This window comes from Mustela nivalis (genome assembly GCF_964662115.1).
Source record: "Mustela nivalis genome assembly, chromosome: 7".
NCBI classification, from domain to species: domain Eukaryota; kingdom Metazoa; phylum Chordata; class Mammalia; order Carnivora; family Mustelidae; genus Mustela; species Mustela nivalis.
In genome coordinates this window covers 50,465,616-50,491,854 of record NC_139026.1, presented here as the reverse complement: position 1 = coordinate 50,491,854, position 26,239 = coordinate 50,465,616, and the positions used below count along the sequence as shown (strand labels likewise).

The 26,239-nt window shown below is 39.2% G+C and overlaps 1 protein-coding gene and 2 long non-coding RNA genes across 5 annotated transcripts in view; 2 read left to right on the top strand and 1 right to left on the bottom strand.

Annotated features, from left to right (window-relative positions):
* Positions 1-1,338: 1,338 nt before the first annotated feature.
* Positions 1,339-11,956, top strand: LOC309868426. The gene is made up of 2 exons (XR_014313694.1): positions 1,339-9,126; positions 11,692-11,956. It is a non-coding gene; the product is annotated as an uncharacterized lncRNA (long non-coding RNA).
* LOC309868425 lies at positions 10,379-24,560 on the bottom strand. 3 transcript variants are annotated; one of them, XR_014313692.1, is made up of 4 exons: positions 23,403-23,520; positions 17,255-17,333; positions 11,299-13,846; positions 10,379-11,073 (listed from the first exon to the last, which is right to left on the bottom strand). It is a non-coding gene; the product is annotated as an uncharacterized lncRNA (long non-coding RNA). The 3 variants fall into 3 exon arrangements; XR_014313691.1 differs by lacking the exon at positions 10,379-11,073 and adding an exon at positions 24,373-24,560 and having other exon boundaries at positions 11,294-13,846; positions 23,403-23,738; XR_014313693.1 differs by lacking the exon at positions 10,379-11,073 and having other exon boundaries at positions 11,294-12,937.
* MSRB3 (methionine sulfoxide reductase B3) overlaps positions 23,638-26,239 on the top strand; it is a gene marked incomplete at its 5' end in the record, with an annotated part of 164,809 nt that continues 162,207 nt past the window's right edge. Inside the window, 2 exon segments of the mRNA XM_082738269.1 lie at positions 23,638-24,012; positions 24,015-24,089. Of these exon segments, the coding sequence (XP_082594395.1) occupies positions 23,638-24,012; positions 24,015-24,089 (450 nt within the window).

Here is a 26,239-nt window from a genome sequence, read left to right as displayed (position 1 = left end):
GCCAAATTCAAGAGTCATTCCTATAGCTTCATCTTTCTCAAGCTCTTAGCACTCTCAGACATTGCTGATTATTGCATCTTTTTTTACTTAGGTTTTTTTTGTTGTCATGAAATAACTCACACATAAAAGAATGTGTTGAAATATCTTATAGTTTGAAGTGTACCATCATCTTAAGGTACAGAATGTTGACTTTGGAGCACTTCTCTGCCTTTACCTGATGGTTTCTCTCTCATTCCCTACTCCCAGATAACCATTATTCTGAATTGTGTGTTAATAGTTCTTTATTTTGCATTACAGTTTTACCACATATGTATGTGTCTCTAAATATTATATTGTTTGTTATTGCTTTTGACCTCTCTGAGTGAGTAGAATCAAATGTATACTTTAGTGACCTTTTTTGTTCAGCATTGTTATTGAGATTCATCTGTAGAGATGCAGGTCGCTTCCATTCATTGCCATGGCTGTATAGTTTTCTTCATAAAATATACCACAATTTATTCAAGTATCTATGAACATTGAGATCATTCTTGGGTTTTTTACTGTTATAAATAAGGTAGCTATGAACATTCATTCTTGAACATGTTTCCTGCTGTACACATTCAAGTTTCTCTAGGTCATTAATACTCAAAACATGTGGTTCTCTAGTCAGCAGCTTCAGTATCAAATGGTAACTCGTTACTCCAAACAAATTATTGGACCCCACCCAGACTTACTCTATCAGGGACTTTGGAGTTGGCGGCCTACTAATCTGTTTACACAAATTCTCCAGGTGATCCTAATACACATTCAAGTTTGAGAACCATTGGTATAAAGGTACCCTGTGTAAGATTAATTTGGATCTCCTGATTACAATTTTTGGCTTCTGTATTCTTGAGATATTTTCTTTCTCTTTTATTTTCTGTGATACTTGAGAAATTCTGATGAGGAATGGTTTGCATCTGGCCTAACATTGTAGACTCTAAAAAATACACAAAGAAAGCCTGTTGCATATATTCGATGGCTAAACTCTCAAGGCTTTGGCAAATCCTTAACCTGAAACTATTTTCTTTGATGATCGGTTAGCCTGCTTAAGGACATTCTGCTCAGCCTTTTTGCTGGCTGCCATCTAATCAATTTACCAAAAAGCTATATAAACAAGACATAACTGTTGCTAGATTATACTTTGTTTTCTCACCTCTTTCCTATGGTGGTGGTGGATCCCCCCCCCCACCTTTCTTTTAAGATTTTACTTATTTATTTGACAAGAGAAAGCACAAGCAGGGGGAGTGGCAGGCAGAGGGAGAAGCAGACTCCCTGCTGAGCAGAGAGCCTGATGTGGGACTCTATACCAGGAAACCTGAGCTGAAGGCAAACACTCAACTGACTGAGCCAACCAGGCGCCCCTGCTTTTTTTTCTTTTTTGGTCTTTTTTCTTTGATAGTTTTTTCATTGTCTACCTCATGTGACTAAATTTCCATGTAAGTAACTAAATATCTTTAGTTTTCTTTAACACACCACAATCCCATCTTTCCTCCTGCATGATTTGTTACTCCTTTTCAGTGTCTTCTGCCAGGTCTTCCTCCTTTGCTCACTCTTAATATTGGAGTTCCCTGGGCCTTAGTCTGAGCTCCTCTGCTATCCTCTGTCTAGATGTTTTCTCTGGGTGATCTTACCCAGGCCTGATGAATGACTCTCAAATTTCTGTCTCAAGCTTGACTCCTACCCTAGGTCCAGATATGTATGTTCACCTTGCTATTTGAGTTCTCCATTTGGATAACTAAAAGATTTTCAAATTTTGTATACCAAAACAAAGCTCTGATTTTCGTGCTGCTTTGCCTCCAAACCCATTCTTTTTCTAGTCTTTTCTGAGTAAATTATACAACAAATATTAGTTGCTGAAGCCAAAAATCTAGAAGTTATTCTTACTCTCTTTTCAATTCCTATGTTCAGTTAGTTAATAAGTCCTTTCAGCTCTTCCACATCCCTATCTGTCTATCTATCTGTCTATCTGATATCCAATCTATCCATTGTCTTGACACCATCATTATGTCTTGCCTTAATTGCTGCAAAAGCCTAACCTGGTCTCCTTGTTCCGTGCCCAGCTGTAATTCATTTTCCCTACGGGAATCAAAGTTGTCTTCAAAAACATGTATCAGGGGCGCCTGGGTGGCTCAGTGGGTTAAAGCCTCTGCCTTCGGCTCAGGTCATGATCCCAGGGTCCTGGGATCGAGCCCCACATCGGGCTCTCTGCTCAGCGGGGAGCCTGCTTCCCCCTCTCTCTCTGCCTGCCTCTCTGCCTACTTGTGATCTCCGTCTGTCAAATAAATAAATAAAATCTTAAAACAACAACAAAAAAAACATGTATCAGACAGGACATACATATCCGTCCCTAAAATATAATCCTCCAGTGATTCCCACTGCATTTAGAGGAATGTCCAAATTTCTTGTAATAGCCTTCAAGGCTCTATATGAACTGGCTTATGCTCTTTTCTCCACATATTTCTCCTATCATGCTTCTTCTACTCTGGTGTACTTTCTATTCCCTATCCACTTTCCACCTAGGGCCTTCATACTGTTCTTACTAGAATGCTGTTTCCCTGGATTTAGGTCTTCCCATGTGATGCCATCCAACTTATTTTTTATTCTGTTGCTCATGTTTTAGTGTCTAAAAGGATTGCCTAATCCAAGTTGACTTCCTTGTGTGTTTTATTCTAAGAAGTATATATTTTTTTGCTGTTAGATTTATTTATTTATTTATATGTTTTTTAAAGACTTTATTTATTTATTCATGAGACACAGACAGAGGGGAGAAGCAGGGAGCCTGATGCAGGACTCTATCCTAGGACCCTGGGATCATGGCAGGAGCCGAAACAGACAGTTAACCAACTGAGCAACCTAGGAACCCTGCTCTTATATTTAGACTGTGGTCTCTTTTGAGTTAAATTCTATATATTATGAGAGATAGGGGTCCAGCTTTATTGTATTACACATGGATATCCATTTGTGATGTCCCACCACCATGTATTGAAAAGACTATTCTTTTACTCATTGAATTATCTTGTCACTCTTGCTGAAAATCAGTTGACAGTAAAAGTGAGGGCTTATTTCTGGACGCTAAGCTCTATTCCATTTATTTATTTGTCTATCCTTATGCCAGTACCACACTGTCTTGATTACTATAGCTTTGTAGCAAGTTTTGAAATAAAAACTTTTTTTTCCCCTTTTTCAAGACTGGTAGCTATTCTGGGGACACCTGGGTGGCTCAGTGGGTTAAGCCTCTGCCTTCGGCTCAGGTCATGATCTCAGGGTCCTGGAATCAAGCCCCACAACAGGCTCTCTGCTCAGCAGGGAGCCTGCTTTTCTCTCTCTCTTTCTCTCTGCCTGTGTCTCTGCCTACTTGTGATCTCTGTGTGACAAATGAATAAATTAAAAAAGAAATCTTAAAAAAAAAAAAGAAAGACTAGTAGCTATTCTGGATCCCTTGAATTTCCTTCCTGTGGATTATTTAGGATCAGCTTCAGTTACTGCAAAGAAGCTGGCCGAATTTTGATGGGGATTACGTTGAATCTGTACATTAATGTACATCACTGGGAGTACTGCCATCTTAACAATATTGAGTGTTCCAATACATGAAAATGGGATGTCTTTCCATTTATTTGTCTAAATTTTTTCCACAAAAATATAGTTGAAGAAAATAGTTTTCAAAATACAAGTTTTATAGTTCTTTTAAATTTGCTGCTAGGCATTTTTTCTTATGAATGCTGTTATCTGTGGAACTTTAAAAATTTTTCACTTTTAGATTGTCCATTGCAAGTGCATAAAATACAATTGTTTTTTGTATATTGTTCTTGGGTCCTGACACCTTATTGAACTTTTTTGTTAGTTCTAATAGATTTTAGTGAATTCTGTAGAATTTCCTATTTTCCTATTCTTCATGTCATTTGCATATATAGTTTTATTTATTCCTAGTGCCCCCCCCATTTTAAAATCTTAGATGTCCTTAGATGCCCCCCTTTTCTCTAGTTGCCCTGACTAGAATCTCTAATACAGTGTTGAATAGAAATGGCAAGGGCAGATGTCTTGTTCCTGATCTTAACGGAAGAGAATTTAGTCTTTCACCCTTAAGTGTGATGTTAGCTGTGGGTATGTTGTATTTTCATTTACATTAATCTCAAAATATTTTCTTGGGGTGCCTGGGTGGCTCAGTCAGTTAAGCATCTGTCTTTGGCTCAGGTCATGATCCCAGGGCCAGGATGATGGGATGGAGCTCTGCATTGGGCTCCCTGCTCAGGGGGGAGCCTGCTTCTCTCCTTTTGCCTCTCCCCCTGCTTGTGCTCTCTCACACTCTCTCTCTCTGTCAAATAAATAAATAAAATCTTTTTTAAAATTTTATCATATTGAGAGAAGTTTCCTTCTATTTCTTGTTTGTTGTTTGTTTTTATCATGAAGGGCTGTTGGATTTTGCCAAGTGCTTATTCTATGTCTATTGCAATAATCATGTTGATTTTTGTCCTTTATTCTGTCGATAATGGGAACTGACTTCTAAATGCTAAACCAACCTTGCACTCAAGTCTTAGATCATGATCATGGTATATAATCCTTTTTATAGGTTGCTGGCTTGGTTTGCTAGTATCTTTTTGAGAATTTTTGTATCTGTATTTTTTTTCTTTTCAGTGTAACAGTATTCATTGTTTTTGCACCACACCCAGTGCTCCATGCAATCCGTTGGTTCCCCCAAGCTCCCACCCCCCCACCCCTTCAAAACCCTCAGATTGTTTTTCAGAGTCCATAGTCTCTCATGGTTCACCTCCCCCTCTAATTTCCCTCAACTCCCTTCTCCTCTCCATCTCCCCTTGTCCTCCATGCTATTTGTTATGCTCCACAAATAAATTGTGTCTGTATCCTTAAGAGACGTTTGGTCTCCAGTTTTCTTTTTTTGTGAAGTCTTTGTCTGGTTTGGCATCACAGTTTTCTGATTTCAGAATGAGTTGGGAAGTAGTCCTTCCTATTTTTTTGGAAGCATTAGTGGAAAACCAGTAATTAATTATACTTTATTTTTTTATTTTTTAAGTTTTCATTTAGATTCCAGTTAGTTAACATACAGTTATAATATTAGTTTCAGGTGTACATATAATGATTCAACAGTTCCACGCATCTCCTGGTATTCATCACAACAAGAGCCCTCCTTAATCTCCATCATCTATTTAACCCATCCCCCCATCCACCTCCCCTCTGGTAATCATCAGTTTGTTCTCTATAGTTAAGAGTCTGTTTCTTAGCACCCCTCTCCTTTCCCCCCAGCTTTGTTTGTTTGTTTTGTTTCTTAATTCCACAGTGGAGTGAAATCATACAGAATTTGCCTTTCTCTGACTGACTTCTTTCACTTAGCATTATATTCTCTGGCTCCATCCATGTCATTGCAAATAGAAAGATTTCATTATATTTTAAATGTTTGGTAGAATTCACCATTTATGTCATCAGGCCTGGGCCTCATAGGTCATTTTTTGATCACTAAATCAATGTTTTCACTTGTTATAGGTCTGTTCAAATTTTCCTTTTCTTCTGAGGTCAGTTTTGGTAGTTTGTGTCCTTCCAGGAATTTTCACCTTTCATTTATTACTTAATTTCTTAGTGTATATGTAGTTTATAGCATTCCCTTATAATCATCTTTATTTCTGTAATGTTAGTCGCAACACCTGTTCTTTACTGATTTTAATCATTTGAGTCTTCTCTCCTTTTTTCTTGGTCAGTCTAGCTACAAGTTTGCCAGTTTTGTTGCTACTTTCAAAGAATCAACTTTTTTGTTGATGTCTATTTAATTTTCCTATTCTTCATGTCATTAATTTCTACCTTGGTCTATTATTTCCTTCCTTCTACTTGTTTTGGGTTTATTTTGTTTTTCTTTTTCCAGTGTAGTTTAGGTGGAAGTTCAGGTTATTGATTTGAGAGTTTTGTTGTTGTTGTATGTTTTGTTTTTTAGTATGGGCATTTACAGGCATAAATTTTCTCCTAAGCACTGCTTTAGTTGCATCCCATAAGTTTTGGTATGTTGGGTCTTTATTTTCATTCATCTCAAAGTATTTTAATTTCCTTTTGGTTTCTTTTCTGATGCTTGGTTATTTACAAATTCATTGTTTACTTCCATGTATTTGTAAATGTCCCTTATTTCTTTCTGTTACTGATTTCTAATTTCATTCCATGTGATTGGATAACATATTTCGCTTGATTTCAGTCCTCTTGAATTTTTTTTTTTAAAGATTTATGTATTTTATAGAGACTATGTGAGTGTGAGTAGGGGGAGGAGCAGAGGGAGAGAATCCTCAAGCAGGTTCCCCACTGGGTATAAAGCCCAATGTGGGCCTCAATCCCAGGACCCTGAGATCATGACCTGAGCCAAAATCAAAAGTTGGATGCTTAACCAACTGAGACATCCAGGTGCCACCCCCTGCCTTAAACTTCTTGAAGCTTATTTTATGCCCCAGTATTTGGTCTATCCTGAAGAATGTTCCATGTGAATTTGAGAAGAATATATATTCTGCTGCTAAAAACTAGGTCACCAGGCATCAACAGGTTAATATTTCTAATGGACTACCTAATTCTTCCTAAATTGGTAAAGAGGTTTAATGAATTCCAATAAAGATTTCAATAGATTTAAATTAATTTCTAGGGATTTTAAATGAATTTCTGTGATATCAGCTGGATGGATGAATAAGAAAGTAAATTTTTAAAATATGATTGAAAAGGAGAGACTGGCCCTATCAGATATTAAAAAAGTTATTGAGTGTAACCAATACCGGAAGGTCACTTAAATTAAATCCACTTAAATCAGAGACCGAATTTTCATAAATAGTTTTACTAAAACTTTGACTTGAAATTTTTTACTAAAATTATAAAAATAAACTTATTTTCTGTATAACAAAGTTAACTTAAATATTTTAACTCTTAGAAATAATTTTTTGGTCTTTTTTCCTGATATTTATTAGAATTATGAAATGATAATTTTCATTTCATATTTGATTTCAATTGATTCATTTTACAAAAATATCCTAGACTTCATTTTTGAAGGGTTTCTGTCTAATTAGATCATTCTTTAATAAAACTTCTTGTGTCATTGCCCTTTTGGCCTTAGCTTCTGCCCTTTTAATAGCCAGCTAACTGGACTGACATGTTCTATAGCTATGTTCACGATTTAAATAGTTTTCCATCACATTTATCAACCCCATGAAAGCCCTACGTATTTTGTGAGATTTGCTGGTTCACTTTGTAATGGATTTTCATTGCACAGCCTACAAGACATTGGGAAACACAGGCGTGAACATAGATGATACTGTGAAGCAGAGAAAGATATTAGAGGAGGCCCAGACTTTTTCTAAGAGTATTTTATTATGTTATGATTCAACACCAAAAACAGATTACATGGCCAATAAATACTTGAATTATGAGGGCACTTTGGTATATAAGAATTCAGTGTAGGATAAAGGTGGCTTTTTTTTTTTTTTTAACTTTTAAGGTGACTTTAAATATGAGCAGGGAAAGTGGATCATTCTCTAAAAGTTTAAAAAAAAATTAAGAGAAAAAGTTAGAGCCATAATGTAACTAATGCCAGGGCCTTTGGCTCCTGCAACTCTTTGTCTCCTTTGAAGAGGCACAGACCCTTGACTTGTAGTCACTTAGAAGATCTTAATGACCAGATACTTCCACATCATGAGAGTCACTCAGTTTCCTTAGACTAACTTGGCTGAGAGAGGATGTCTTTCACAAAAATTTTATATGTTCCAATAACACAACAAGTGTTGGGTTGTTTTCTTGAAGTTTAGTATCCGCTCCTTATCTTGCCAAGGTCCAGGACAAAAGGGCAGGAGGATGGTTTCCTGATGCTTATTTTATTTAGCCGTAGTTGGGCTTCTCTAACATCATTACCAGCATCTGTTTTCTAGAACCCTAGCAACGTTGTCAGTGGAGAAGGGCATTTTATCAGAGGAACATAAGTAGCAGAGCTGTTCTGAAACAGACCTTCTCAAGTGGTATGCCACAAATTGGTTCCAGATGTGCTAATGTGCCCTTCCAGTGGTGGAGCTCAGGGCCTCCTTGACTCTGGCAATTGTTACATAGTCTCTCCTTTTTAACTGTGTACCGTATAATGATTTTCCTTTTCTTTCTGTGCCATGAATACAAGTTGGGGACCACTGTTCTCAACAATTAGCTGCAAACAATGGGAACATGAATAATATCATTATGCAAAAAGTCCTTTGGTTTAGGGAAGAAAATTGCAGATTGTAGCAGAGAATGGATGAGGGGGCAGGTTAGACTTTTCCCTGAATTTCTGAATTCGCTCCAGTTCTATTTTCACATTAGACTGTATCACTAATTTACATTAGTATCAGCCTTTTGCAGTTTTAACCTGTTCCTAGTCCTTTACACATGCCCAAATAAATACCAGGAGGAATAAAGAGTTGAGAAGTAGTCATAAAAAGGAAGAGGAAAATCAGAGGAAAACATTTGATACAGGGGTTAGAACGGACAGAAAGAAATCAGAAAATAATGCTCCCTGTATTGTATTTAAACAAAAATGAGTATATCTAAAAATGAGTATATCTAAGAAATCTAAGAACAAATTTAAAAACAAGCAAATGGGAAGATATTAGTAGTAACAGTATATATGATTTTCAATAACATTCTACAAATAAAAATCATTTTAACCTAGAAGACAAACATCTCAATAGAAAATAGCCAAATGACATCAGGAGATGATTGACAAATGAAGAGCTGCAAATGACCGATAAATATATGAAGCATTCAGCTGCAGATATAAATGCAGATTAACAACTGAGAAAGTTACATAAGAAATTTGACAGATTTTATTTTAGTTTAGGGGAAACAGGACACTTATATAAATGCTCGTATTTGTGTAAAGTGATGAGCATTTTTATAGGTCAGTTTGGTAATACATTTAAAAAATGTTTTAACCTTCATACCTTTTGACCTTACATTTTAATTTAGGAGTTTATTCTGAAGAAATCAGAAGTGATACGAAGAAATATGAAAATGATATTCATTACAGCTCTATACTGTGATACAAATGAGAAGCAATTGAATTCTACAAAAGTGAGAGTAATGGATTTTGGATTAATGTCTTTGGAGAATAAGGTATGGAAAATATTGTCTGTGTGCTGCTTAAATTGGATGTACATTATTTAAATATACTATATGCCATCTAAGATACTCTTAATTGGAAGAGGGCTCATTTTCTCTGGCACTAAGGAAGAAAACAACAACAAAGATCTGAATTCAGACAGAAGATCCTGGCGTAAAACTAGGCAGAGTCAGGATCAATGAGAACTAGACTTGTCTCTGGAAAGGGACAGCAAAGAAGCCAGTTGGTCTTCTTTCAGAGTGTGGTTCCAATTCCTACAATCAACCACCATGGGCCCAGAAAGCTTCAGGCAAAGAGAAAACGTAGTGTTCACAGTTGGTAGTTGCTCAGGTAGAAGCAAACATAAGTCCCCTCGCAGAAATTGGACTTCATGCAGATAGACACAATTGTTTTTCTTTGGAACTTGGTCAGTGATTTTTTTTTTTTTTTTTAAAGATCCCATTGATGGTAAAATGAATTTTGATATTAGAGTTGTTAGAAATGAAAAATTTTGTCTGGAGTGAAAGGAATATACTATATACATGCAGTTGGTGGGAACTATTCTGCAATTTAGCAGTGAAGTCTAATCTGTTGAATTACATATGTATTATACAAAACTTCCATTAACATTTATTACATATATATATTTTTTATTAAGCAGGCTGCCTGTTGAGCAGAGAGCCTGATGTGGGGCTCAGTCCCAGGACTCTGAGATCATGACCTCAGCCGAGGCAGAGGCTTAACCCACTGAGCCACCCAGGTGCCCCTATTACATATATTTAAATGTTTACCTTAATTAGGATTCCCATAATTATTTTTAGTCTATTTTCTTAATTTGATCTCCTCTGTTAGTATATTTTGAATCATTACCAACCTTTGGCAGTGAAGCTCAGGCATTTTAGAGTTTTTATAATTTCAACATTTTGGAAAAAGAGCTGTATTTATTTTAGCTACAGATTTGTGGGTTTTTACTGTTAGCAGGTGTATGAAAAGTCTTCCAAAACACTGGATCCCTGCACTGAGAGAGGAAAAAAGGAAGTGTGTTTAAGAGCACAGTCCCTGGAGTGAGAGCCATGCTCAAATTTCAGCGTTGACACATACTAGTTGTATGACCTTAGGCAAGTTATTTAAGTAGTCTAAGACTCAGTTTCCTCATTTTTAAAACAATGGTAATTGTATGGTTGAGAGAATGGAATGAAATAATGTAAAATTCCCATCATATAATATCCTGGTTACCATTTCTAAATCAAGATCTGTGAAACAAACTGCTTGAAAATGAGATTTATTTTTTTTTAACATCCCTTTGCTTTTCTTCATTGTAGTCACTCTTAACAATGATTATGCATAAGACACACCTTTGAAAATGTATAATCTCTTCCGTGCTTTCCTTTTTAAATGATATATTCCCTATCCCAGCAAGTAGAAAAACGAGGTGCACTCCTGATTAGAATAACTTTGATGCAGAAAACAGAAAAGGAAAATTTATAGGCCAGTCTCATTGAACAAAGATCAAAAGTCCCAAACAAACTAAAGTGTCCAGCAAACCAAATCCTGCAACACACAACTAAGACTTATACACCAAGACCATATTGGATGTATTCCAAGGAATGCAGGACTGGTTTAACATTAGAAAATCAATATAATTTGTCCCATTAACAGAATAAATGAAATAAATATGATCACCTCATTTAGATGCAGTAAACCATTTAACAAAATTCAACATCCATATTCCTTTTCATAAAAAAAAAGTAATTCTTAGCAAACTAGAAGGGAACTTCCTAAATCTCATAAAAAAGTATTTACCAAAAACCTAAAATAAACATATTAATAGTAAATTCTCTGGTATGTCCCTGTCGGGTACAGTTTTGAAACCTAAGTTTTGACTTCTTTTATTTCTGAAACAGAAATGAAAGAAAAAGCTTTTTTGTTCTTCACTATTAACAATTTTTGTTCTTTTAAAACTAATGTATTCTCAGGTGCCTGGGTGGCTCAGTGGGTTAAGCCGCTGCCTTCGGCTCAGGTCATGATCTCAGAGTCCTGGGATCGAGTCCCGCATCGGGCTCTCTGCTCAGCAGGGAGCCTGCTTCCTCCTCTCTCTCTCTGCCTGCCTCTCTGCCTACTTGTGATCTCTCTCTGTCAAATAAATAAATAAAATCTTTAAAAAAAAAATTAAAAAAAAAAAAAACTAATGTATTCTCCCATTTTATCTTACTTTGAAATGATATAGTCTTTCGTGTCTCCTAAATTATTCATTTTATTGTTAGTTTTCCCCAACTATTGTGTCCCAGAATTCTTCCTTTGAATGCTCAGTGCTTCTGCTTTAAAAAGGCAGAAAATCTAAATGTAAATGTGTTTTTCTCAGTGTGAAAACATTGAGATTCAGATCTCAGCTATGACTGTTCTAGAATTATCATCATCAGAACTATGGTAGTGTTGGTCACTAGAGTTGTGTAAGCTCCTGAGTGGAATGGATCAGTTGTATTTCACCAATGATTGTCTACAGTCAGTCCTGTATTATTAAAATGTTCCTTGCTGTGACACTAAACTGGTATAAGGCTGATATAATCTTTTAATTATAGGAGTCTTAGAAGTTAATTTTATGCAGTATACATATGGTAACAGATTGGTGTACATCCTTGGAAGATCCCAGAAGCAACCAAGATGAGTGAAGAGCAGACAGTGACTGAGCAGGAGAGACTGCTTCTGTGAGCAGTCCTGTGGGTTGATTCCTCTCCTTACATTCGAAGAACTAGCCACGAGCCTTGTATGTACACTCATTCTGTTATTCATCATTGTAAATAATACATAGTTCCACATTTAAATAAAGCCACATTTTCAAAATTACCATGTGTCATATCTCAATAATAGTCTAATTATATACAAAAGTACCATTTTCATTTTCCATTATGCTTTGATAACATGGAAAAAGTCAAAATCGCTTTTCTTGGTTTTCCTTAAGGGCAGCTGAATATACCTAAAATGCTATTTCATTATAAAACTGAGCCTTATCATAATTGGAGATTGGTGGGATAAATATTGCCCATGTAACTGATAGGTTTAGAGAAGTATGCTATTTTCATTATGTTCAGGAAAAAAAATAAGTACTTATAATACAGTAGTTCATATTCTAGTATTAGATTAGTACAAAAATTCCTGTTTGGCTGGAGTAATTTTTAAAGCTAGGTCTTAATGAATTTAGTTACTTCAATTACCTAGGATTTATAATCTGATTTTAAAATAACCAGTTTTCAAAGAATACAATAAAATATTCATAGTGCTAAAACTCTGGGGAGCTTAATTTAATCACTGATGACTCAGGAGGAAAGTCAGAATCTTGCAGTGCCTCATTTCATAATGAACCTCATCTAATGTAGGGTAAAGTGAAAATTCTAGTTATTTGAATTTCCTATTGAATTATGTGTAAACATACATATTTTGTAAAGGTCATGAAAGCTTTGTTATATATGCTCGCATGTATTTTCCTATAATCCTGTTTACCCCTGTTATGGGCATTACAGAAAAGAGAGTTTGAAACTTACTCTCCTTGATTAGAAAGCAGACATGAAAAATTACTCTGGTCACTCTAGACCTGAATTTCTTAAAGAAGGACATGTGGACCACCTCTTCTAGAATCATCTGGGGTACTTGTTAGAAATGCAGATTCCTGACTTCTTCACCAAGCCTGCTGAATCACTGTATCTGGAGAAGATCCCAGGATAGTAACAGGCTCTCCAGGTAACTCTGACAAAAGTTTGAGACTCGTAGCCAGATGGCTTATGGATCGGAGCTCTCAACCTCGGGTAGGCAACACCAAAATCATTCCTCCTGTGGATGTTGATACAGGAAAAAAGTGACAAAGATTGAAATGGGTGTGTTACTTCCCACAGAGTATGAGAACAGGAAATAATATGTTCTGCCGTCAGACCAAAGGAATTTTAGAGGCAAAGCTGGAAATAGTTCAGAGCTGTTTCATTCATATTTATAACATCATTGCTTACTTAAGGTTTAGATTTCCTGATGTGTTTTTCTTTATTGATATGAAGTAACCTAAAGTTACCTAAAGCTGAGCACCATTTGATTCATTTGGAAGGTGTTTTTATTATTTTAATGTTTTGCTTTTACCCCAAGCACTATAGCAAATGTCTCTTTGGGGTTTCTTTCCCCTGAATATTTTGAGTTTTCAGAGCTTTGGTTGTGATATAATATGTATTTTCATTAATGTAAGCCAATTTTACTTGTAGTTCTAGTTGTAATTGTTACTACTGGGAGCAGAATATAGAAGAAACTTTTCTTTAGAGGGAATATTTTCTTTTTTTTTCATTTTGTGCCACTGTGGGAAGATAAATGGATGATAGTTTTATTTGGTCCATTTGTTTTTCCTATGAGAGTTGAAACATGCACAGATTCACCACCTCCCTCCCTACCCCTTCAACAATACGCTTTCCATCCTCCCACCCCCATCTGAAGGGTCAGTCAACAGTGATTATTAAGCACTCATTACACTATAGGAAGTTGCCAAAGAAGACTCTACTCTTCTTTCCTGTATTCTGTTACTGCTGAGAATTCAGTCTGTATCCAAGTCTTGCTCCATAGCTCAATATCCACTTTTGCCCAGTGGCAGCTTTCACTAAGCCACAGGTCAATCATGAAGACTGGCCTTAGATTTCATCCACCTGTCTTCTCCAAAATGCTCCTCAGCCACGTGTACTGCAGGCCTTCTGGTTTTACTGTGGGCTGTTTTAAAAAAATTTTTAAAAGATTTTATTTACTTATTTGATATATAGAGAGTGAGAGCACAAACGGGGAGTGGCAGAGGGAGAGCGGCAGACAGGGAGAGGGAGAAACAATGTGGGTCTGGATCCCAGGAGCCGGGGACCACAACCTGAGTTAAAGGCAGACGCTTAACCAATTGAGCCACCCAGGCGCCCCAAGGTCTGATCATCAGTTCTGAATCCTAGTCTGTCCCTCTGTTTACAAGAGGAATGGGTTGAAACCATACTACTTTCTCTTTGCTATCTTGACCTTTTAGCCTCCACAAATAAGACACCAGCACCTGGAAAGGTAATTTCAGACAGAATCACAAAAGTAGGAAAGATACGGGTTAAAGCTTTCCAACACTACTTTGGGTTTTTAGTTGCATCACCCAGGGGATAAGACCTTAAGGGCTGGAAGCTTTTAGACCGAGAAAGCACCTTCCTGAATGCTCCTGCCTGTTCTGCTTTCCGGTTTGTATTACCACCTCAGAAAGATTTCCTTCTTTGAATCTCTCAAGTGCCTCTAATCCTTCACTGAAAGGGACGTTCTTGTCTGAACCCATCTTCCTTCCTGCTGATACCATACACTGTGCAGCCAAGGAAGGCCATGGATTTGGGCTGTGTAGAGAAGAAACTACCTGCCTAGTTTCACATGTGTCTGTGTATGTGTGTGCACATATGTAGGAGGGGGTGATGGACAAGCTGACTATGGGTCCTCCAACTCATGTTTTGTTTTCTTATTTTTTAAGATTTTATTTTTTGAGAGGAGAGAGAGCGTGAGAGAGCACAAGCGTGAGCAGGAGGGAGGGGCAGGCAGAGGGAGAAGCAGGATCCTCCTGAGCAGGGAGCCTGACGTGGGACTCAATCCCAGCTACACACGCTTTCATGTAGATCAGACGGGACCATATAAAACCCATATATTGAGAATAGGATATAGCCACAATATTAGTAAGGTTTATGCCCTGGCAGGAAAATAAATAGGTCTGTAAAGAACTATTTGAAGTCTTTATGGGTCTCTTCAGGAGCCACCAAAGAACTGGACTAGATCTAAATGACTTTTTCTCCCATTCACAGTGGTCACGTTGCACACATTTGTTTCAGAATCTGCCTCAAAGAAATAAGAGGTTGAAGGGAGGAATAAGTTCACCAGTTTTTCTCTAGGATTGCCAGATTTAGCACATAAAAGTATAGAATGTCCAGTTACACTGAGTTTCAGATAAATTATGAATAATGCTCCATGAAATATTTAGGACATACTAAAAATTATTTGGTGTTCAGATTTATCTGCATATCCTGAGTTTTATCTGGCAACTCCTAGCTTACTGCCACTACTTAGAGTAGGGACTCTACCTCGAATTTGGTTATCTGCACCTGCCTGGGTGGCCTTCCCAACGCTACTCTTCTGATTTACCCCCACTGCCTACCACACACTAAGTTTTTTTAAAAGAATTTCATTAAGTTTCTCTTCCACACAAGAAATTATGCTCCAAAGGGATTTTCATTGTGCAACTGTATATTAAATTTGTGTGTATGTCTGTCATACATTTTCCTTGGGGACCTTTTTCTTTTATCAGAATCTCAAAGAGGCATCTTGAAGCTATGTAAAAGAACTGTGGCTTATACAAAGAAACAAAAGTGGGTGAATTTAGAAAAATGCACCTTGCCTCAATCCTGACTTTTCCTTTAGACATCAGTAGTTTGAAAGCCCCTCATATCATTTGACTCCCACCAACATCTTACAAAATAGGCAGGGCAGATTGTTTCTTAAAAATTACTGCTTACATTTCAAAGGTAGGGTCACTAAATCCCAGACATGTGAATTAGAAAGTCATACACAACTATTACTTGGCACAGGCAGAGTTGAATAGAAATCTGTCAAGTGCAAGTTTATTTCTCTCTCTACTTATATAGACCACCAACTTAATAAAATCAATTTTGGCACAATACTTTAAGCTACAGCTTCAAAACTGTATATATTTGAACCTCAGAAAGGTTTGTATCTCTGAAGAGATTGTTCTTATGCCCTTCCATCTGGTGGACCTTGTCACTTAGCTGTCAGTTACATACCACAACTCTTGGATGTTTGGCCATTTGACCTATAGGGATGGCTTTTCAATGTGGTCACGTGCCGGAATACACCCATATTCCATTGCTGCTGTTCTCAAATATTTAGACTATTAAAGTGTTTCACTGTCAGTGTATAAATCCTTATAGTAATAAAAATCATTTAATATTTTATGCTTACTCATTTGAAAGCATAAAAGGAATAATAGTGTGGCTATTCATCTATTTTGTTTGGTTCTAAATTTTGTCTTTTTCCACAAATCAAGTGTGTTCTAAAAAATAGAGCTTCATTTGCCTCTCGGGCTTCCATATTTTTCCTCCAACCTCTTTAGTCTCACTGTCTTTTTTTTTTTCCTTTTTAAAAATCATTTTATCTTATTTTTTTCATCATGATAAGTGCATTCTTTAATCCCCATCCCTTATGTCCCCTATCTCACCCTCCCTCTGTTAACCACCAGTTTGTTCTCTGTTATTTAAATGTTTCTTCGTCTTTTTTTCCTTTGCTCATTTTTTTTGTGTCTTAAATTCTACATATGAGTGAAATCTTATCATATTTGCCTTTCTCTGGCATATTTCACTTGGCATAATACACTCTAGCCCCATCCGTGTCATTGCAAACAGCAAGACAGCCATATAATACTCTATTCTATACACGTACCATCATCTTTGTGCATCAATGGATACCCGGGCTGCTTCTATAGTTTGGCTATTGTAAATAATGCTGCAATAAGCGGGTGCATGTATCCCTTCAAATTAATGTTTTTGTATTTTGGGGGTAAATAGTCAGTAGCGTGGCTCCTGGGTTATAGGATAGTTCTGTTTTTATTTTTTTGAGGGAACTGCATACTGTTATACACAGTGGTTGCACCAGTTTGCATTCCCACCAACCGTGCCCTTGCTGACCATTTTTTTTTTAAATCAACCTATGGATGTCTTGTGATTTATATACATTTCTATGCTATCTGTAACCCAGTCGTTCCCTCTATATGTGTGACTTTCATATTTAATTGTCTAGATGAACATTATCTTATGTGTCTAAAAGCCATTTCAAACTTAATGTGGAAAACTGAGCTGCTAATAAACTATCCCACCACCCACTTTCACGTCATCCCTATCTTTCTCATGAAATGGCCATTCTATAATGCTCAAGGAGGAGGGAAAAGGAAAAGGAAAAAAAGTATAGAGATGTTCTTAACTTTCTTTCAAACCCTACAACTGGTATGTCAGCAAATCTTGGGGGCCCTTCTTTCCAAATACATCTTTGGATTGATCCCTTTTCGCCATATCCACTGCTTCCCTACCCCAAGTCACAGTTACCTCTCACCTGGATTACTTCATGAACCTCCTGATTGGTCTCCCCTTCTGTCTCTGCACTCCTTAAAAGAACAGCCAAAGAAAGTTCTCTGTGAAGATATAAATCAGATCATGTTGCTTCTGTGTAAAGCCTATTATAGCCTCCCATCTCACTACAAAGAAAGCCAAAACCCTTATAAATGACCCGTAAGACCCTACATGATTGCCTCTTGGGCCACAACCTTTCATGCTCCCTCCACAGCCCCCTTTCTCCCTCTTCTCCCCAGGGCAGCCTCCTGGATGGTCCTCCTGCAGGGCAGTTCTACCTCTGCTTTGGGTGTTTCCTCTTTGCTTGCTGTTCCTCTTCTCTCAGACACCAGCATGGCTTCCTTCTTTTTTGTATGTCTTTAATGTTACTTTCCCAACGCTTTTAGCAACCTTCCCTGCCTTATTTCTCTTGTTAGTAGTTATCACTTTAATATACTAAGTATCTTGCCAGTTTACCTTATTGTCTCTCCAGCTCATAATAAGCATTAAGTAAATATTTGTAAAATGAATGAATGAAAAGATGATTTTCCTGTGTTGAAGATATTTTAAAAATTTCATCACATATTTTGATGGTAAATCTAAAAGTGGTTTTCACAAAGTAGTTTGACTAATGATAAGTGTAGCCTGCTAATGTGATTCCTTTGAGGAAGTGAAGACTTAAAAACATATTTGAAAACATTTACTACTACTAACCCTGGGTATAAATATAAAAAAGTTTTTATACCTGGGTATAAATATAAAAAAGTTTTTGAAGAAAACATGTGTTGGAAGAATTAACTAAATCTCAACAGACTTCCTTAAGAGGTAATTATGAATACAAATGTAGGACTCTGAGCTGTGAAGAGAAACCATGAGTCATTTCAGACAGGAAGTCATATTAGGTAAAGCTTAAAGGCAAAGAGTGACTCTGGTGATTGAAAGTTGGTAAGTGATGATAAAAGTTAATAATATTAGTATTATATTAATATTTATTAAGGACTTATACCATTAGCTATCGTATGACTAAGTGCTAAGCATCATGAGTGGTAGATATCTTTATTTTTTCATTCTATGAAGAGGAAAGAATATCAAAGCTTGGAGTAGTTAAGTAACTTGCCTATTGTTCCATTAGCTTTAATGATGGAAGCCATCCTTAAATTTAGATCTGTCTGAGGCCAAAGCCCAGGTCCCTGACCAGTGAGTGGAACTGTTTGATTTGGAGATTAACGGCAGTTCACAGGGTGAAATTTAGGCAGAAGTAAAACTACTACAGAAAATCCTCTAGGGAGGCACAATTTTGGACAGTAACATGGTATTTCCCAGAAGGCCCAACACAGCCAGGGTTTCCTGTACCTCTGGATCACATTGAAGCTGCTTTGGCTGAACAACACATAAATGATGTAGTTTGTGGTTAGGATCAAATTATGTGAAAAATACATACCTTTAAATACTGCATGCACACACTGTGGGACTAAATGTTCTCCATATAAGAAGCACTGAGAGATGGAGTGAAAGAGTAGAATCAAGTTCACTATCAGAATTTTCCTTACAACTTAATATGTTCCTTTTTTTTTTTTTTTTAAGATTTATGTTAGGGGGGATGCGCGCATGCATGGGGGCAGGAAGAGAGGGAGAAAATCTTCAAGCAGACCCCCATGCTGAGCAGGGATGGGGACATGGGGCTCCATCCCATGACCCATGAGATCATCACCTGAGCTGAAACCAAGAGTCAGATGCTTAACTGTCTGAACCACCCAGGTGCCTCAAAACGTTCCATCTTACCCCTTCCCCTTCTCTTTTATTTTGTGTATATAGTTGATGTTGCATGTGCTGCTTTATGTGACACAATCTTGCTAAGAGTCAAGCAGCTTTGCTGGTCTGGGGAGGATTATTTAATTCTCTAAAATACTGAAAATCTTATTAAATATCTGTTGCTTGTTGTAGCATATCTATATATCCAAAGTTGGTAGAATCAGGCAGCACATCAATCATGGAAATACATCAGATCTCTCTCTAGAACTAATCAACAAAAGGGATGGCTTCAACTATGTAAAATAATGCCATTTGAGATGAAACAAAATTATTTTACCATGAAAAGATGGAAAATGCTCATTTTAATTCAGTCTTCATCTTTGTTTAGGGGTCCCACTTCATGACCTGGTATAGAGTCCTTGTCCTTTCAGTACGTCTGATGACTGGGGACTGGAAGGGTATCATGAAAGTGGAAATTCTTTTTCAGAATCCGGGAGAAAATTTCAGGTGTCTCCCTTAGTCAGCATTGACTCTGTGTCCCTCATGTTGTTGAGAATAGTTCTCCTCAACCTTACTCCCACCCCAGCACACCAAGGCAAGTGGCATGCTTCCACCAGTATAAAAGTGTTCTCAGCACGGGTGGGTCACACCATTCTATTTCCTGGGAGAGAAAAGCAAAATCTGGGGAGTCTGGATTGAGTATAGTTTGAAAAGCTTTTTCCTGGAGAGTCTATTACATCCTCCTATATGGTAATTCCCTTACTCTCTGATCAATCATTATTGGTTTAAAACAAAGGCGCCTGATAAATACTTATTGAATTTAAGTACTAACTTAGGGTTTCTCACTCTGACTGGAGGATTTTGAGTACTGTCTTCTCCTAACCTGTCCACTCCCCTGTTTGCTGTTGTTGGCGTCCACCCAAGATGTTCCTTGGGGTATGTGGAATGGAAACTGGCTCAAAGCTTTGTGTAGTGGCTGATCTTATTGAAGAGTGAGCACAGTATGTTGGAGAGATTACTGCTTGAAAGCCTGTCCTGCTTACAGACTCCTTTCAAAAAAGAGGTTGCCCCAACCACAACCCCCTAAGAAGTAGCAATGCAGGCTGTTTCTTCAGCAGTGCTGTGTGGCGCAGCATGTTAGCCTTCCATCTGAGTTACAGTTGGAGTAGGAGAGGACACCTGACTCAGAGGTAGCCAATCGGTCGGCTGCCCAGTGGCTTCTGAGATTGCTTCAAGTAAGAACTTTCCCCAAAAACGACAATGGTGATAAAATCAGACTCTCCCCTCTGGGGCATTTGATTATGAACTATAGACACAGAACTGGCAGCAAGAGGAAAGAGTTATAGTTGTGCAACTTGAATTATGGCTGTGTTCTGAAGACGTTTTACGAAGAGTTGGGGCAGTGGTATGCTGGGGCTGGCTTTCTCAGGCCCAACAGCTGGTTCCATACATCTCTGCCCCACTCTGCCTCAGGCTGGCAGGAGTACTGACACCACATCAACTGGTTTTTGTTATAATTGAGGTCTCCCTCCTCCTGATCTGGTTTTCAAAAATTTACGAGCACACCACTGGCTAAGGGAAGGGATGGTATCTGGGGAGCAGGCAAGCAGTTACCTCTTCTGGGTCCTTTGTCTTAAAAACAAACAATGTTTAAGGTAATATGTTAACATGATTGGTTTTAAGATTATATTAAAAAAGATGTTAGAGAAAATGTTGTGAAATATATGATTTAAATATCAGTGGTTAAATTACAAAGCTCACAGGAATGTGGTCAGAGGGTAGTACCTTTCCTGTTCCTGGTGCTTATCAAAGGCAAAGCCTCCACCTCCCAGGCTCACAAAGGATGACCCGACAAGCCGGTTAAGTCTCTCGTCTTATTTCCACACGTATTCTTTACCCCTTATTACCTGAGGTAACTTGAGTGCACACCAGTTACTTAAAACCACAAGAGCCCAGTGAATACTGGGCATTTGGAAAATGGGACAAATTCATACAGCAAAAAGAGTATATAGAATTTTGGAATGAGCTTTGAATTCAAATGCTCCTTCACCCCTTCCTGGTAACCTAATTTATCTATGCCACATTCTCCTTAGTTGTAAAATACGGATAAAGGATAATAAGCTCAGAGATATTTGTAAGGATTAAATGAAGTACCCTGGGTAAAACATCTAGCTCAGTGTCTGGCACTTGTTACACACTCAAGTACCTTCAACTCTTTGCTCCTCTCTTTAACATACTTATTGGAGCCTTGAAGACAGTTGAGGGAATGGGGCACCTGGGTGGCTAGGTCGGTTGAAGGGCCCACTCTTGGTTTCAGCTGTGGTTGTGATCTCAGGCTCATGGGATCGATGGGGAATGCCCTTGGGCTCCATGCTCAGTGCAGAGTCCACTTGTTCCTCTCCCTCTGCTCTTCTCCCGCCTGCCCCTCTCAAATAAATAGATAGAATCTTAAAAATCAAAAATAAAAGCAAAACCAGCTGCTAGTTTTGCTGTCAAGTCAGTAGAATTGGTATAATTACTTAACTCTCCACTTATATTAATATGAATTAGGTTGTAAGATAATGCCTTGTTTAAAATTTTATGTTTTTGCATATAAGGTTAACTTATATGCAACTTAGAAGAATTTTAAATATTACTATAATTATTACAATCCTTTGAAACAAGCTTTTCTCTGCACTTAGCTCAGAGCAGCTGTATAGCAGTCCACAAATTACTGTGTTCATTTCCTTTTTTTTTTTTTTTAAGATTTTATATATTTATTTGACAGAGAAAGAGATCACAAGTAGGTAGGGAGACAGGCAGAGAGAGAGGGGGAAGCAGGATACCCACTGAGCACAGAGCCCGATGTGGGGCTCGATCCCAGGACCCCGACATCATGACCTGAGCTGAAGGCAGAGGTCCAACCCACTGAGCCACCCAGGCAGCCCTCCTTTTGTTTTTAAACAACCTGTTAAACTGTTGACTGTGGGCAAAGAACATTAGTTGTAAGGGAATTAAGGAAAACAGATGCTTGGGTCCCTGGGTGGCTCAGTCAGTTGAGCGTCCAGCTCTTGGTTTCACCTCAGGTCATGATCTCAGGGTCCTGGGATAGAGCCCTGCATCGGGCTCCATGCTCAGCAGCGAGTCTGCTTGAGGTTCTCTCTCTCTCCCTCTGTCCCTCCCCCTGACTTGAATGCGCTTTCTTTCAAATAAAAATAAATCTTAAAAAAAAAAAAAAAAAGACAAACAGATGCTTATGTCATACCCAGTTAAATATACAAAAAAGAGAAAAGGGAGTGAATATTAAATTGTTTTACTGAGTATTCCCCTCCTACCGCCCAGCTTCTAGGTACCTAAACTGAATAATACCATGTGTCTTTTAAATCCCTTATTTACTGTATTACCATTTTTTAAAAAAAATTTTATTTATTAGAGAGAGAGCACAAGTAGGCAGAAAGAGAGAGGGAAGCAGACTCCCCACTGAGCAGAAAGCCCGATGCGGGGCTCAATCCCAACACCCTGAGATCATGACCTGAGCCAAAGACAGAGGCTTAAGCCACTGAGCCAGTGAGGCACCCCACCGTATTACAGTTTATTTACCCTTAGCTTACTTAGGTCATCTGCCCTTAGCCTCATTATCACTGCTAGTAAATTAAGGATAAAATCTGCCCATTTGCCAGGAGTAATTCACGGGATGTGGTGTTTCTCAGTACCAGATGATTTAAGGGGAGCTACTTGCAATTGGAGTGGTTTTTGGCAGATGGGCCTTAATAATTTGCTAGAATTAAATTTGTTTTGAAGTTTCTGCTTTTCAAATCAGCATTTTCAGACAAGCAGTGTGATGTACAAATTACCGCACTTTAGTTCACACTAGAATAATCCACATTCTAAATCTGTTTGGCATTTACCCCTTAAGAATTTTGCATCAATAAATCATTTTTGTAGCACCTTAAAATGTTCCTAAGTAATTCTATATAACATCTTGCATCTGCAGGGCCTGTCGTGCCAGTGTGAATAAAAATAATAAATTATAGTAATTAAGATATAATTACGTTGTCTTGAGAAGCTAAGGGTCATTTGGACTTGATTACCGGAGGAGTTATCAGTGCCAAAGAAAAGACAGGGGACTAGTGGCTTGGGCCTGTAATTAAACATCTGGGACTGACAATTTGGCCATCGGAGGTAGCACCTTCTGAATAAATTTCAATACTGCCTTTTAGACAAGCTACAACAAATACAAAAACTAGTGTAAGGGGAAGAAGAGAGGTTGCTGGTGGAAAGGACAACCCGTCTCAACATTTAACTATTATGAAAACTGTTGTCACGAAGCCTGCCTCCTCTCCATAGAAAGGCTCCCTTGGAATGCAGGAGGGTGCTTTCGTGTCTTATAATGCCTATTTGTTGTTTATCAGACAGCTCACCTGAATGCAGAACTGGCAGTGCCGCTGCAGCCTCACCCTCCCACTTACTGAAGTACTTGCCAGATCTTTTTATGCTCTCATGACCAAAGCTCTCCAGTGATCGGGGGGCACAGCGGGCGTCTCCTCAAGCTCCTTAGGCGTCTTCCCTCGCGTCCTCCGCTCGCTGTCTGGTCTCCCGGTGGTGGTTTCTCTCTTCTCCACCCTGCTCAGGGATCTCAGGTGGGACCTGGGTGGGATGCTAGGCTCTGCCCTTGGGCCTCCACCCCGGAGAGGGATGCGCCCTGGCGGAGAGAGTCCACCTTTTGCTCGCGGTCGCGGCCGGCAGCACCGCGGCGGCTGTGGAGGAGGAGGATTTGGAGGAGGAGGGAGTTGGCGGCCGCCGAGGCCGGGCAGCCGGCCCCGTCCGCGGCGGGCGCGCTCCGCGGTCCTCCCTCGCTCGTCTCCTATGCTCATATTTGGACTCGGCTGCCCGTGCCCAGGAATTTCCCGTCATGCCTCCCGCCGCCCCGTCCGTCGCCCGGAGCCTGGGAGGGAGGGAGTGAGGGAGGCTCGGACGGCGGCGGCGGCGGCGGCGGCGGCGGCTCCCTGGCTCTTCCATGAGCCCGCGGCGGACCCTCCCGCGCCCCCTCTCGCTCTGCCTCTGCCTCTGGCTGGCCACGGCCGTGGCGCGGGGAGCCGCGCAGTCAGGTAAGTTTGGGCTCCCTCTCCCCCTCGCCTCTCCTCTCCCACCCCAACCCGAGTAGAAGTGTGACCCAGACCCCCGATCCCCTCCGAGCGCCGGCTGCGCCCCCTTCAGCCTCCGGCGGGGACGCCCCCTGTCTTGGGCCGGGAAGGGGCGCTGAAGGGGAGCGCCCCGCGCGTGCGGGGGGGGGGGGCGGCGCGGATGGAAGGAGGTCAGGCTGGTTGCGCCCCCGCCTACGGGAGGCGTCTGGCCGCCTCGCTGACACCTTATCCCGTCCCCGGAGCGAACCTGAGCCGGAGGGACGCTCTCGCCGGACGCGGGCCCTCGGGGAGGGGCTTGGCGGGGCAGCCCGCAGGAGGCACGGGAGGGGGGCCGCGCGGGCTTCGGGAAGGCGCGGGAGGAGCCGCGGGGCTCCCACCGAAGTGCCCGCTCGGATAACGGGCCGGGGTGCGTGGGAATGAGCAGGTCAGGCCCGCGCTCCGGCTGCGCGTCCGGAGGGGCGTGGGGCGCCGGGCGGAGCTGGGGGCGGCGAGTGGGGGACACCCAGAGGCGCACGGTCCCCCGTCCGCCGCGTCGCCCGCGCCGGGGGCTCGGGCTCCCGCTCCCCACGGGCCCCGCTGGTATTTAATAGGCCCAAACTGAACAAAACCCCGAGTTTGCCAGGTACCAGTTTTGTTTTGTTTTTGAGCGGAAAAAAGCATCCGAGTGTGTAAGTTTTACACTGTTTAAAGTCAAACTCTGTGAACGAAAGGTGCCATTCCTGCCTTCCTTGGTTTAGGACTATAATTAGGGTAATTCTGAAGTCTTAAGAAGATGATTTTTAAAGATCATTTTCTTTAAATCATGGGGAAAATATCAGTGAGAATTTTTTTCCCTAAAGTTGTAAAAGGTAATTATTTGAAATTACAAACGTGAGTTTAAGGTGCATGTGAAATTGCATGAACTTAGATATTTGTGATGAGCGTCTCACTTACTAATCATCAGAGCTTCTCAGTTCTTAGTTTTTGCTGGAATGGGAGAAGAAAAATCGTTAATTCCTCAGTTGAGATTAGGGAATTTAGTTTGTTTTTGTTTTTTTGCCACTAGTAGACTAAACTGTCAACATAAGATATGGCTCGCAATTAGGACTTATGGATTAGTTGGAAACTGACTCTGTTAAGCATAGATTATACTCAGAACTTTCTGTCTGTCACTTCATATTCTGTTTGCAGCACTGGTGGCAAAACAGATTTTACAAGATAGTCGGTCTATAAAAAAATCTTCAGGATTCATGTAACTTATAATATTGTCAATTTAGATTAACGGAAGATTTTTAAAATGTTTGACTTTATTAAATGTGCAGCTTATTAATTTAAGTAATGATACCAATTTCATGTTTGCTTTTGACTAGAACTGTTTTTCAGAAAGCCTACTTTTTATGGATTCATATTTTAGGAGTATCTTTAATAATACTTCTTGGGCAATGCAGGAAGTTCTAACTACACATTTTATTAGTGGTCTTCTACAAAATACTGTGCTGCACAATAAAGAGTGGATTGTACTGCCGGGGAATATATGTTTTTGTTGTTGTTTTTTTTTTCCCCCTCAGTGATGTGTTGACTTACCTAATACCTGTGGTAAAGCAGCCCTTGAAGACCAAAATCCATTATACTGTGGGCCCTTGCCAGTATTTTTGAACACCAAGTTTATATTTGGATCCTTTAAACATTCATTCTTTTAATTTTGGTCCCAGCTGACATATAAGTCTAATTTCTGATGACTTTTCTTAGGGCCCTATGTGAACATCTGGAATTTTTTAAATATTAAAATAAGTTCTCTGCCATACAGAATTTTGTCACAGTGCCTAAACTGCTTATCTGCCAAGGTTGCAAACATATAGCATCATTTACATTTTGCATCAACTTTTTTTAGTTTTTTAGGTTTTTTTTAGTTTTTTGTTTTTTAAGGTGCTTGTTCTAGTTATCCTAACTAAAATGTTAACAAATTAGGTCAGAAATCTTTACTACTATTTTGCTAAACTCAAGTAACAAGAATATCCAGAAAAGATCCCAAGAGTAGTTGCTTAGATTTTTTCCTACATTTTTGTAATACATTTATCCTTTTTAAATTAAAAATAAAATTTCAACCATTAAAGAGGAACTTTAGGAAATAATGC